Source organism: Anguilla anguilla, chromosome 6, assembly GCF_013347855.1.
Source record: "Anguilla anguilla isolate fAngAng1 chromosome 6, fAngAng1.pri, whole genome shotgun sequence".
NCBI lineage: Eukaryota > Metazoa > Chordata > Actinopteri > Anguilliformes > Anguillidae > Anguilla > Anguilla anguilla.
Window position 1 is genome coordinate 53,698,765 of NC_049206.1, and position 14,855 is coordinate 53,713,619.

Genomic DNA, 14,855 nt, shown 5'->3' on the forward strand with positions numbered 1-14,855 from the left:
CAGGTCATATAAATGTGGTTGACTTCAAAGCGATCACATTAATGTTCATTTAAGAAATTACTTTTTTTTGTCATACTTTCCACAGCCTTTTGTTTTGTATTATTTCATATTTACTGCAGACATGCAGAGATCACAATCAATCCTTTTGATGTATTCTGGAAGGAACACATACGCATTCAATCCATAGGAAAAAGTGTTGGCTGAATTGTTGCCAAAGTCTGCTCGGATTTTGAAACTTTTTATGTGTGCTGAGAGAATATATCTGTAATCTATTACTCTACATGTGGCACAATGTTCTACCCCATACTGAATTTGTATGTACTATGGCATATACTATGAATGTGTTGACGTTTTTGAAAATATAACATGAAGTATAATTCACAGAAATGTAAATATTCCACATATCTGAAAGGGGCAGTAATACTGTATATATTTGTATGGATAAGATACAGTGTTGCTGTAATTTCATAACTGCATTTCAATACTATATGTTTGCAGTTATATTCCTTTTGTTAGGGGTTGTAATACGAGTCTTTTTACCTGCGTCCGTGACTTAGTTCTTCTTCGTCACATCTCCGTACGGCAGAATGAACAGCAGTGTGGTGCTGCGCTGAAGAGCAGCGGCCCTGCTGCTGAACCGGAACAGGCGAGGGCGTTTTCTGTGAATGGAACGGGGCTGCGCGGTGCCGCGAGCCGGCCTTGCGGCGGCTGAGCCCAGGGGACCTCCCGCCCCCTCCCCATTGGTCCCTTTTTATCGCTGTGTGTCGCAGGTCATCCAGGCAGTCTTCTTCGGCGTGTGCGTGCTGACGGACCTGTCCAGCCTGCTGACCAAGGGCAGCGAGAGCCAGGAGCAGGAGAGGCAGCTGAGGAAGCTCATTGGCCTGCGGGACTGGATGATGGCCGTCCTGGCCTTCCCCGTGGGAGTGGTAAGCACTTCTCGGTACCACCGGGAAATAAAAATTTTAAAAAAACATTAAAATCCATGCTGTCTTCTACACCCCTCTCCTATCCACTAAAACTGTAGCCCAGCCACACACACACAACGTCCCCACCCCCCCACCCCCACCCTTCTGCAGTCACAAGCAGACTTATTCACTTCTGTTCAGCCACCAAGCTTGCTTCGACTGCTGTGGTTTCACAAAGTGCATGTTTTGTGTCAGTGTGGCAGACAGGAAAATTAGACTACTCTGAATAGAAAATGGAACTCGAGTGCCCTTACATTAGAACCACCGTGGAAGTGCTAATGATCCTTCTCCGGCAGCAACTTGCAGAGAGCTGTATGGGTTCTTGTTGATGCATTAATGGGGATAATTGTTCATTGATCGTTCATTGCAGTGATTGATTATTTAACACAGATGGCAGTCGAAGTATACAGTGTACACCCATGTGAACTTTAGCTTAAATTCTTTCACGAACTTTAACCCCAGTTCTGTTACATAACCCGTGTCAATGCCTCCTTGCACTGGAGTAGTTTTTACAGAGAAAAAAATCTATTCAAGCAAGGCAAATATATTTTATTATTTGCACTTAAACATGTTTACAAACTGGCATGATGCCACTGCATTTATAGGGCCTGTGGAAAGAACAGTTAGCCCTTGCTAATCTTGAATAATTATCACCAATATTAAGAAAAAAGAAAGCTTCAAAGTACTGAATAAAACTGTACATTGGCCAAATCCCATTGCTAAATAGGATTGGTATTTTCTTTTAAAAAAATAACAGGCACACTCATAAAGTTATGAACGCGCCCAGTTTCGAAAAGGCTGCCAGGTACACTCGAAGCTCGAAACCAACAATAAAAGAGGCTGCAAATTGAAATTGTGTTTCATATATTATTCAAGGACTGCCGCAAAAAAAAAGGTGCTATGAGAAAATTAGGAAGTTTGAGCCCAGTTCTGACACCACGAGTCTCTCAGCACCTCAGAGCTGAATTCAAACGAACCTTCCGTGTGAACATATGCCATCCCGCATTCTTACGCTGTTTATAACTGTGCCTGGACCAGACGCTGCCACTGCCATTTGCATAAGGCGAATGGGGACACCAACACGCATTGTCTTAGATGTGCTGTCAATTTGCTTTGCAAATTCAGAATTCGTCAATCTGTTCTGTGTGCCGTGCTTCTGCACTGAACTATACTGGCAGGTCAATGGGCTCTGCTCTAAAATAGAAATGCTTAATGTTTACCTTGCCTCTCCATCTGATAATCACGTGGAAAATATTGAAATGAGCCTTCTGTTCTTTTTTTGCTTCAGTCTGGGGATGTTTAAATTGCATGTGGGGGGGGGGTGTTAGTGGCCAAAATCCAAAAGATTATTTTGGATTATTTTTTATTTGAACTGTGTTGGGAAGGTAGGAGTGACGTTTCTGGCTGAGTGGTAACTGTGCACAAATGTGACATCACGCACGCTTTTGCTGACCTCTCGGCTGGTGTCAGTGTTGAAAAATCTAATGAGCTTGTGATCATGCAGGAGCTCTCCCTTCTTCAGGATTCCCCCTGACTGTAGTTTTGTTCTGAATGGACAAAGGATGTGATTCTCAGGGAGGCACATCAGCAGAGATGACAGAAGAGGCAGCAGCCCAAGGGGTGTCCTTCTGCGCGTGCTCCATGCCAGTGTGAAGTCTAGGGTGTGTCACCGTCCCTGAAGCACAAAATGAAACGCTTGGCACCGAGGCTCAACGCTAGGTATCTGAGAATCAGACACGGGATCTAACTTAACACCCCGTACAATGGAGCCGTATTATCTCAGCGAGCGACGGCCGGATCTGCACACCTGCGGTGGAATGAATGGGGAGGGTGGGGGGGACCCGGGGGGGTTGGGTTGGGTGGGGGGGGGGGGGGAGTGTGTAACACACAACACAGAATGCGCTCCTTCTGCTCACCTTCTGTTCTCCTCGTGTCGGTCATGTGTGAAGATTCCCTTGGCAAGCGTGGTGAGCGGCTCTTCCTCTTGCTTGTGCCCCCCCCCCATCCCCCATTCTCCCCCCCTCGTGAAAGAGGAGACTGCGGTGGCACGGGCGCACAATGGGAGCGATATCCTGTGATATCCTCTACCTGAGTCACAGGGAGCTGCCAGGTAATTCCATCCCTCTGCTCCAGATGGTTCGGCCCGGTGGGGTGGGCCCGTGGGTCCGCTGCGGTTTCCCGACAGGGGTGTGGGGATGTGGGGGGGGTGGGGGGGGCGCGGGTGGATGTGCCGTGCCCAACAAGGGCGAAAATCAAAATAAACGGCCTGTCTCAAGCGCTGCCATTTTATTTGCTGACCGTGCACTAAAGGAGAGGGCGGGAGAGAAAGAGAGGGAGAGCGAGAGAGTAAGGAGGGGGAGGTGGAGAATTGGTGTTTGTCTGAAGGTGCTTAAATAACCTGTACCAGCTCGGTCAATGCGGCCCTTTCAGTGGGCTTCTCCTCTCCCGGGCACGGCTTGTTTATTTAATAGCTGAACGCTGGAAGCAGGCGTGCGCTTAAATAATCTGAGAACACAAACCGAAATGGGAGTATGTCACATCCTTCAGCCGGGCTGTTAAATGCAAATAGGCTGGGCTGGGTTCGAGAGCAGTTGGAACTGTCTCGATCAAAGGGATTACTGGTAGAGCTGGAATTCCTTCGTGGAAGCGGCTCGGGCGACGCTGGAACTTCAAATAGCGCTTTCAAAGCCCGCGTGCCCAACAGTAGCCCGCTTGTTTTTGCGTAGCGTTTGATCTTTTCTCCGGCTTATTGCTGTCCTTCTTATAAAATACACATATAGCTTGAAGTGACTACCGGTTGAGGGAGGGGGAGGAGGGGGGGGGGGAGGAGCAAGCTCTGAGGGATTAATTATGGTGCGCTGATAGGAAAACATTAGCCCCATAACGCTAGGTTCATCTAGCTCGTGGCTGCTCATCAGTGTTCCTGAATCTGGGGCTCCTTTGAAGGTTCAAACGGGGTCATTATACAATGAAGAACCAACAGATAGGTCAACACTTGACACCTGTCCTCCGTTTGAACGATCCTCGTTTGTGTGGGCCGGCCTTAGGGAGTGTAAAATAGAGACGACCGATTTTATGCAGGATTCTGGTGGGCGATGAGAAAGGAGGAAGTGAATTTATGATGTGTGTGAAGGCGAGAGTTCACCCCGGGGTTTCACTTCCTGTTTGGTGAATGACGACTGGGAGAGAGGAAGGCTTGGGGGGTTACAACAGTTGTGGTGGTGTTGTGGGAGGAAATGAGCTCTCTGTAAAAAAGAAGCGGACGTAACAACAGGACGTAGGAGCACTTTGAGTGGTAGAGAATAATTAGAGCCCTGAAATTAATTAAGCCACAGATCCACTTGTCTGTGGAACGCAGAGATTCACGTACACAAAGTGAACACACAGAGACCTAACCACCTAATGGATTCACGGCACATGCAGCATGGGTTGTGATGCACTGAAACGTTAAAAATGGTGCTTCTCAATATGACCTGGACAAGGGACATCTTTAGTGTGCACAATAACCACTCAATTTTAACCCCTCCCTGATTTTGACCGTATAAATTACTCTGTGTAGAAAGCAGTTGCCTGAAATTATTATGAATTATTATGAATTATGAATTATTGTCAACATGAGAGGATCGTGAACTGCCGTCATTGAGTCAAAACAAACCAAAGTGGCTGATTTGTAATATAGAAGCATAAAAACTGGTTTTGTTTAAAAAAGCTAATTTTTTATTTCTCAGCCACACCCTTTTTGTCATTTGTCATAAAGGACAAAAAGCAGCATCTTTTTTTGCAGCGTGCATACTCCTGATTAATACTTCCTCGTTGTTGCTTGTCCACAGTTCGTGGTGACCATGTTTTGGGCCCTCTACCTCTACGACAGAGACCTGGTTTACCCAAGACTACTGGACAACTTCATACCACAGTGGCTAAACCATGGAATGGTGAGTGCGCAGTGGAATCAAAAGCAGGTTGACTTTAAAGGAACTGGTAATCTCAGATTAAACCTGGGTTTAATCAAAAGGAGATTAAGGTGTAGCTAAGCACATGAGAGGCATATAATGTTCAACAAAGCTGTCAGACAGAAAGGCTCTGTTCATCCTTTAAACACACAATCGTTCTCGCTATTTTATTTTCAGAGTATAGGGCGAAGTACTTTTACTTGTTTTTAGTTGCGCTGCATTGTCACTACTGTACTGGGCACAATAGCACCGTCCTTACCTTCATAATGCTGAGTGGCTTTCATATCAAAGAGACACAGCACAGGAGATAGCTTTTTTTATCCACGAAAACAAATCTCTGACAATGCCAGCTCACTGTAGAACTGGAGGGGGTTTACACAAGGTTAGCTGATTGAAAATCGCCGCAAATCCATCCTTTTCCACAAGCCTCGGGATTGCTGGCTACTTTGGCGACGCGCTGCCCTAAACTCCCGTGTGTTGTTCGATAATTGAAGGCCCGTACTTCACGGTACTTCTTTGCCGTGAAGGGAGGGAGAGAAGAATGCTTTCTCTCTGACGTACATTGACGTCAGACCTCGAAAACAATGGAAGTGGGTTGTGCAACCCACCGATTTAAATCAGGTCCAGAACAGCCCCGGGGGCCTGTAGTACAATTGGATTACGGGCCTGTTGTTTTAACAGGTGAAGGAGACGGGCGAGCGGATCTGCTTGGGCGTGGCGACGGCATCACAGAAGCCGAATTTCCCTATCTGTCAAATTTGCAACGCCGAACAATGCCGCCGGGATCAGCCGTCAGTATCTTTCTGCGCGAGTGCCAAAGCACTAGATAAACATGTGGGTTTCAAATGCTGCCCAGAACTTTGCAGGATGTGACACGGTTTGGACCGTCTCCAGGTGTCAATAACACAACTCGGTTGCTAAGCAGCAAAATTAGTTACATAAAATAGAGAGATGTGGCATGTGAAGAGGAGACGGGCACCATTGTTGTTTGGCACGACTGGGGTAAACAACAAAATGACCTAATTTCTTAAGGATTAAATGAGATTCAATTCTACATGTTTTGGAGGAGCACGCTGGTCAGCAAGTTTATTCTGTATATTCGCGTTCATGTTGCTACGTTGATTCCTCTTTCCGCTGTATGGATCAAACCCCTGAAAGCAAACCCGAGTGCTAGACCCCTGATGTCAGTACACGCAGGAGACCAATAAACAAACAAATGAAGGTACTGCATTTCCTTACTGCAAAAAATGTCAAAACCAAAAAAATTGTTCAAACATAAGTATTTTAGTCTTATATTTTGTCTTTAATTTTGGTCTTATTTCTATTACTTTTTTGCAAAGTAAGATAAAAAGATTGCCAATGAGATGAGACAGTCTGACAAGATTTTGCCAGTGGGGCTGGGCTATTTCACTTGTCAAGCAAAAAGCAGCTCAAAACAAGCTAATAAAAACGAGAAAGAAAAAATAAGATTTTAAGTCTCGTTACGGACTTTTACGCAGCGCTGGCAGCTCAGCTGTGATGCAGACAAACAGCAGAGCCGCACAGACGAGCGGTCCCAGTATTGCAAGCATGTCGCTGAGGGCGTCGAGAACTGCAGAGAGCGCCTCGACAGCTGAAAACAATTCTTAAAAGCGCAGAGAACCTCGGGTTCGGAGTGCCGGACCCGTGACGGCTCTGCAGCGGGGCTACTCCGACCGTAAATATTTTGGTGCATTCCATGGTACCGCGTTTGTTTGTTTACCCCCGCTGCCACGGCAACTGCCTTCTGCTCCCCTCCCGTGCTTCGCAGAAAACAGTGACCGAGCCCTGTTACTGTTTGGCACGCTAGCAACTACAATTAAAGACACATGAGTGAGGTCTGTGACACAGATTTGTATCTCTTTGTCCTGTTGTATCGCGGCAGGGACTCAGATACACCTTGGCACGGTCAGAGAGAGTCGGGAGAGAAGGCAGTAATGTGGTCCCGTGCCTTTTCTGCACAGTGAGATGCTGGGAATCTGCTGACAAATCAGATCCCTTAATCATAAAAGGGCGTCAGAGTATGAATGCTGATCCAGGATCAGTTTAGCCTTTGGCCCGTAGTGGATAATGCTGGGACATGGACAGAGGAAATGTGGTCCTGGGTCAGCACTCCTGTTCTGAGATGCTGTATGAGTTCAGATGCAGGAAGTGGGTTACTATAAACATGGGGTCACAATAAACAGGGCAGGTCCACTGCAAAAAAACAAAAAATAAGTAAATCTCTACAAGAATTGTATATTATATATGTCTCATATTCATGTTTAAAATTTTATTTCTACTACCTTTTTGCTAAATAAAAGTAAATATATTGGCAATGAGGCGGGACAGTTTGACTCATTTCATGATTTTCCATTGAAGTAAGAACATTACACTTGTCAAGCAACGAGTGCAGGCTTTTTTGTAGTGTCATCCGATACATCCCTTAGCAATGCAGATCCTCCATGGAACTATGGCTGTGGTATGCCGTGATAACAGCGATAGCTGATAGAATGTCTTATCAGACAGTTGCCAATGGTGCATGAAGTTTCCCTTCACCCATGCGATGTACTTGTGGGTATTAATAATCCCGTGTCAAATGACACGATCAAATATATTTCCCTATCGATGAGTGACATGATAACCGGTTGAAGAAACGATGTGTTTGGAATTCGGATGGCACACAATGGCAGACACGCAGTACTGTCCAGGCGATGGATTTATAGATCCTTGTTAACGCTGCGGAAACTGGGACTGCGCTCTTCCGACGGTTTTACTTTTCATGTTGTCAAGCCCGCCGCGCGTGCGCTCGGAGAGCCGAGCGGGACTCCTCCGGCGTGTGACGGGGACAGTTTAGGCGAGCGGCGACCGCGCGGTCCCTCGAGTGGGCTTTCATCCCGCCGCTGACGGCGGCCCGCTCGCCTCGGATCCGCTTTGGCGGTAATTACCCCCGCCGCCGTCGCTGAGGCCCGCTTCCGCTCGCGTGTCGTTGCGAGTGGTCTCACGCTGCGTGCACCCAGGGTTCAAAGCCCCCCCCCACCCCCTCACCCCCCTCCCCCTCGAGAATACACCGCAAACAAATATCTAACACGTCCCGAGAGGTACCCGTATCAGTGTCCTCACAGGAGCCCCAAAATGAGGGAGGGTGGGGAAAGGGGGGTGGGAGGGTGGGAGAGAATAAGAGAGAGAGAGATTGCATCTTTCCAGCTCAAGGTATTTGTTAACCCCCCCGCCCCCCTACCCCCCCCCCCCCCAGTCGGAGCAGTGATGACTCGTCCACCAATGGAAGAGGCCCTTGTAGGAGCTCGGCGCAGGTTTGGCGCAGGTTTGGCTGTGCTTATATTTAATTCAGCGAGGCAGGCTGGGGGGTATTTTAAACGACACCGCGGTGCGAGACAGACTCCATTGTGCGGCCGGACTTTTATGACCGATTATCCCGAGGTAAACACCCCCTACGTATCCGTCGGCCCTTTGTGGAGCGGGGGGGACAATGGGATGCACTACGGCACCCCTTCTTTTCGCAAGAGCGGCTCTCTGATTCCCCCCCCCCCCCCCCCACACCCCACCCCCCCATCAACTATTCATGAGCTCAGACTGCCAGGCCTTCTGCTTTATTGTGTTAAGTCTCTTGGCTCCCCTTGCCATTTTTAATGCTTATTGCATAGGTGCTTAACGGGAACCGAAGATTGTTCTCTGAGAAATTAACTCTTCGCGCGACAGTCATAACTGAACCGAATGTAAAGTTTTATGTAAAAGAAGAAAAAAAGTTCATAAGAATATGAAAATCAGCTCCAGGGTATTTGTTTAGTCAGCTGTACCAAACACACACCTGAGTCATAGGGGCCACGAGGCTGATTTGTAAATTTGTACTTCCTCTAGTCAAACACCGTGGTGTACTGCTTCTCATAGTCCTGCTCCTGTAACCATTTTTAACCTGAGACTTTCTTGTTTCATTTGTGCAAGCGTCTCCCTCTCTCCTGTGTCTCTGGTTTTATATAATTTTCAATAAGCGAGATTTTATTTTTGGAACTTCAGACCGTATAGCCTGTTTCTGACCTGTCTGCGGCTTCTAAATTGGAACTTCCGTGCTAAAATTCTGGGCAATATTTTTGTGTAAGCAGAGCCTCGGTCCGATTCAGAACAGACAGCCATCAAAACATTATTTTCAGCTGCGTGCTCCACGTTTGGAATTTTGTTTGTTTATACTGTGGTTATATTGTATTGCCTTCATACAAACAACAAAACGAGATATTGTCTTCATATTTCTGGGTGATTAAGAACATATCTCATATTGGTGAAATTAATGTCCTGTGAAATATATGCAACATAAGCTGATAGTGACTGCTCAACCACCAATTTTTTTTTGTTGCTCCCTTGATGAAGGCCTGCTTGGTTTTCCAGTTGGAGAATTGTACAATCCAAGCCTAAGATTAGCCGATCACTGTGTAGAAGGAATTTTAGGACACTGCTGAGATGGAAACCAACATTTGCATTGTTTTACTTCATTGAAAACCATGTATTTTTACTGTGCTTATACTTAAATCAAGGCCGACTTCTACTACATCAGAGGTCAAACACAAATCGTTCATCCATTATCAAAAACCTAATAATTCCACGCCCACATAATCATATAAGCAACCATAGCTCACAATTAATCTTCCAGTTGACATCTAAATTGTACACTTCCTATGCTCCATTACTTATTATGGTGATCAGTCTTTTCTAACTGTAGCTGTACCGCTGGCTGATGCTCACTCGTGGCAAACCTTTCCTACCCCGTTATCAGGCTCCTGAGTAAGAGATAGCTGCTGTGAGAGCGCCACCTAGTGGACTGCAAAGGCTCGGCCATCTGGCCTTCCCAGTGGTGTAATTCACCTCCAGTCTTCTATCAGGATTTTCCTGGACTACCTACCCTCAGAGCACTCCTCTTTTAGAACAACTTTACTCCAAATTACAGTGGCTAAGTAAGTTGGGGCCTCCTTAGCATTAGGAGGGTAGTTCTTGGAGGGAAACGGCACAGCTGGTAGACAGCCAGCAATTGGCATTCTTTCCTTAAATGGAAAACACACATGATGGGACCTGTGTGCCCAAAACGGGACATTATCCCATGACTCTGTTGCAGAGAATAGAGGTGATAATCCTGGAGGCCCAGACACATGGCCAATCTGTCTGTCTCAATTAGAACATGTAATTACTTAATTGGTTGAAATTGTTCCCTGACATCTGATATGTGGTAAATGTTCTAGTTAAAAAAAAATTGTGGATATCATGTATGTCACATGTGGGTACAGCTGAGGTAAGTCCTGAGGTCATTGAAAGGTACATGCATATCAAGTTAAGTGAAATCAATTTGTTTTTTTGTAGTGCTTTAAAAGAGTGTGTGTGTGTGTGTGTGTGTGTGTGTGTGTGTACATGGGTGTGTGTGTTTGTGTACATGGGTGTGTGTGTTTGTGTACATGGGTGTGTGTGTGTGTGCATCTCTGTGTTTGTGTGTTTTTGTGTGTGTGTGTGCAATGCAGTTGTTTGTGGTTTAGCAGGCTGCGTTCAAATTATTCGACAGTCAATCTGATGGGAGCTGTACTGTTGGTAACCCAAACCTGATGGAGCATCTCTGATGGGTGGTGGAGACATTCCCTTGACCCCACGCCTCTGCGTAAACTCCTTTAAGGGGGCTTGTTTAGGCTCTCTGTGTCATGATGCAGTCTTGTAAGTGCTATTATTTAGCGTGTAAATGCAGCCTTCTGCGAAGCTCCGAGCTGACAGATGGGATCTTATTATTATTGCTGGCTGGCGTCCAAGGAATCGCCAAGGACGCACCGCACGTCAGTCTTATGCAACAATAGCCCGGTTTCGCAAAGACAGCAGCGGAGAATATAACCTGGGAAATGGGGAGTCAGGCGGAAGAAGCCATCTCAGAACTCACCCTGCAGCCTGCCTCCGCTCCAGAATAAGGATCGGTTTCAATGTGACTGCCCCCCCCCCCGCTCATTCATGGCTTTGTGTTTAGACAGGTGTTCAACCAATAGTGGGTCTTATAGGGTACCTACGGGCTCGTTCCCCTGAATAAAATACAGCACAATGATCACAGTGTTACCTTTCTTTTGTCATTCACTCTGTATCATTTGCCACATACATATACAGAGAGAGAGGGAGAGAGGGGGGGGCTTTATTTTCACTTCACTTTTTAAAAGCTTTTTACCTTTAAAAAGTACATTCCCAAACTTAAAACCAATGGTAACGTACTGCGCAGCTGATAAATGCTTTGTGTGTCCAGGTTTGACCTTACTTTTGGTTCCCTCTACCATAGTTATACCGTAGGGTTGCCTTAACCCTTCAAGGTGTAAGATGACAAATAGTGATTGGAATGTTCTTAACTGAACGTTCTAATGCTGATGGAACAATCGCTACTGGTAACTAAAAAAACAATGGAGTTCTAGAACACTGACTTGGAACTTTGAAAAAAAAAAACATTCCAAAAGACCTACTCTTCAAGTTAAGTGGCTCATGTGATGTAATCAACGCAGCCTGGCCTGTGGTTGACTCCCCACTGCCACTGGCCCACAGAAACAGTAAGTGAAACGGGCAGCTCTTGATGTGCAGAGGGCTCCCTCTCCCCCCGGCGCTACAGCATCCCCAGGAGGTGGATTCAGCCCCCTTCTGGAGCTCACAGCCCTGTCTGTCAGCGAGGTCGTGATCTCAGCCGCTCTCCCGGTCAGGCTGGCAATCACGGAGCCCGAGCTCAGCTGGCACGGGGGGCGGGGGGGGCAGACGTCGCCCGCCTGTCTGTGCCGCAGCCTCACGCAACAACTGGGGCACGAAAGGGAAAGCCGAGCGGGCGTCACGCCTCCCCCCCCCCCCCCCCCCCCCTTGTGCGCTCTGAGCACCGTTACGGGGCATGCCCGCGGCGCCCGTGAAGGGTGTTCAGCGCCGAACGCGCTGTCATCGCGTTAAAGACCGCCAGGGAACGGCTAGCTCCAGCGCGCACTGCGACGCGACGCTCATTCCGCACTGTCACCTTAAATAACAGCGTCGGACCGCACGGCCTGACGCGTCACAATCCCACGGCGTGGCGAAATAATGGGAAGTGAGAAATCTCTGTGGTTCGGCTCTACTGAGAGCGTCCCCAAACTGCAGCCCGGCGGCCACGCCCACCTGTCCAACAGAACACAGTACTGCCCAAACCCACACCCTCACCGAAACACGCAATGGACAAGCTCTGCTCGTCAAGCAGAAAGTAACAGAGCCTTTTAAAAATGTCTGTTTTTGCAGGAAAGCAAATAAAACACATGTTTAAGGGACATGTTTGCACAAAGACCTTGTGCTCTTGCTATGAGCAGGTCCATAAAGCAGGGCCGTCGCTAGTGGAGTGAGCGGTGGTGAAAATTCTTGGGGCCCACAGTTCAATTCTTTTTTCTTTTTTTAAAAAAAAAAGGGGGGGGCCCACAGCAATATCCTTTCAGGGGCCCCAGAATTCCTGGCGACACCCCTGCTGTCAGGCGTGAGAGTGTCAAGCGCAGATTGTTTGGAAAGGAGATGAACGGCGTGATGAGACCCTTGGCATCGTCAGCTGGGCTGCAGCGAGTCTTCCCCCGTAAATGTGGATTTGCTTTTTTTGTTTAAAAAAAAAAAAAAAAAGAAAAGAAAAAGGCTGGCTGCCACTCAATATGTTTTCGCACCTGCTGAAGTCGGCTCGGCGCGGGGTTCCAGAAAAATCCGTCCGGAGAGGAGGAGAGATGCTGAGCCCACTAGCATGAACCCATCCCAGCAGATTGGGTTATCAGCTGTTTTTAATAGTAATCTGCTCCACTTACGCCAGAAGAAGAAAAAATGTTTATCCCGACAGGGATTCAAAAATAGCAGATGGACTAAAAATACAGAGCGCAGATGTGTCGGGATGAAATTTCTGCGGATGTGCGTGCGCTTTGTTTTGATGTGAATGCTTTTTGGCGGTTTCAGAGAAGCCATGGAAAATGCAGTGTCCCTCACTCAATTGTTCAATAAGTGCACAGCTCCCCCCAAAGAAATGGCGGTGTCTGCCAGAGGCCAGAATTCAGGGGATGCTTAAAAATTCATGTGCCCGAACCAGGGTTGTCTAGTCTTATTCAATAAGGGCTGGTGTGCGTGCAGGTTTTTGTTTTAGCCCAGCACAACACCTGATTCAGTTTGTCAAGGTCCTTACGTACGGCTGTACGGTCTGATTGAAGATCGTGATTGTTAAATAGTTCAAATCAGGTGTTGCAGTGTTGAGTTAAAACAAAAACCTGAAACCACACTGGCCATTTTCGGATCTTGTTAGATTATTGTGGTGTGGTGAAACAACAAAACTGATGCACAGAAAGAGCTAGCATATATGCACACTTAGTAAACATGGGACGTGGTTTTGAAACAAACTGTTTTTGTCTGGGAACTGGCAGGCCAGTGTGTGAGGGGGCAACAGCTAAGTCAAGCCGGAGGGGGTGCTGAGTGCGGAATAGGTGGTATTTTTGGAAGAGCCCCCATCAGTGCTGCCCCAGCCTGTCAGCAGGGCAGGCTCTGGGCAGGGGCGAGGGGGTGGGGGGTGGGGGGGCTGAGGGGGTGCGTGCTGACAGGTGTCCGTGGGGACACCAATCAGGTCACTCACCGGCTGACAGCCCCCCCCACCCCCCCCTCCCGCCCCCCTTGCGGCCCGCCTTGTCCTTCACTGAGCGTCTCCCGTGTCCCCGCGGCTGGGGAGGGGGGTGGGGGTGGGGGGGGACACAGTGGTGATTACTCAGAGATGGACGAAGTCTTCTCTCCCTGTTGCCCTGTCACCAAAACCCTGGCCCCTCGGCTTTGGCTCTCACAAATAGCCCCCCTGTCTGTGGGTGGGGGTGGGGGTGGGGAGGGGCAACATGACTCACCGTGGTGACCCTCATCAGTTTCTTTGGATAGCATAGATTTCTGCGTCGCCACGGTAACTCACTGGAAACTGCCTTAGGTTATACAGGTAGCTCTCTGATGAAAATGATAGTGTTTAGCTGGAGCTACTGTCGTCACGGCGTGTACTTAAACCGTCTAATAGTTTTCTTTTTTTCATAGAACAACCCCGGTGACCTTGAAATTTGTCTGTAAACCCGTGTTGTGTGCGGCTCTTACTGCTCACGTGGGGCTGCTTCAGGAGGGGCACGTGTGTGTAGGGGTGAGCCTCAGGCAGGATACGGGCAGGAAAACGCTTGGTGCCAGTGCCCTGCTTGTGTGACGAGGCCCCTGCTTCACCCTGTGACACACCCTTCACGCACAAGCTGGCGTATCAGACAAAGAAAGGGCCCTTTTTTTTAACCCTCTCCACGTAAGCCATGAAAGCTTAGCGTCACACAGACCGAAACCGCGCTGTTTCCTCTTCGGAAGCGACGACGCAAACCGTACTAATTTATTCTGCTCTGCTGTCCAGAGAAACATTTGGGGGCGGTCAGTTAAAGGAGTTTACTTTCGCCTCGGTCAGTAATGCGTCGTCAGAGAGCAGTTGCGGTTAGTTTTTTGAGCCAGGGAGATTTCGGCCCGTGAACCTGACAAGCCCATTGGGTGAAAACAGGTTCGAGTGACTGAATTCCTGGCTAGAGAAATCCTGAAGAGGAGAAACCAAGACTGCGTTCAATGGTATTGATTCTCTTTACAAAAACAATCCGCTCCTTTTTTTTTCTTCGTGTGCACACCGCACAGCTATTTCCCTCTGGTTTGACGCTGCTGGGGGATCACTTAAAAAAACGATCAATAAGTGCTGGTCCGTTTTTTCTGGACGGTAATGTTTCGCTGCAGCGCGAAGCAAAGCGGTGTAAGATATCGCAGTTGATTCAGATCCCGCTCGGAGTCTGGAAAAGTGACTGCGTAAAGCTCCGCATTCGAACCCTGTCATTAAAGCGGGTACATAGCTGGCGTGCTAGCTCATCCTTGACAACTGAGAAAATATTTACTCACCTCGACACAG

The 14,855-nt window shown here is 47.9% G+C and overlaps 1 protein-coding gene across 1 annotated transcript in view; it reads left to right on the forward strand.

Moving 5' to 3' along the window:
* aig1 (androgen-induced 1 (H. sapiens)) overlaps nucleotides 1-14,855 on the forward strand; it is a 35,313-nt gene that overhangs the window by 9,383 nt on the left and 11,075 nt on the right. The window contains exons 2-3 of the mRNA XM_035422814.1: nucleotides 771-926; nucleotides 4,796-4,897. Of these exons, the coding sequence (XP_035278705.1) occupies nucleotides 771-926; nucleotides 4,796-4,897 (258 nt within the window). The remainder of the gene's footprint in view (nucleotides 1-770; nucleotides 927-4,795; nucleotides 4,898-14,855) is intronic.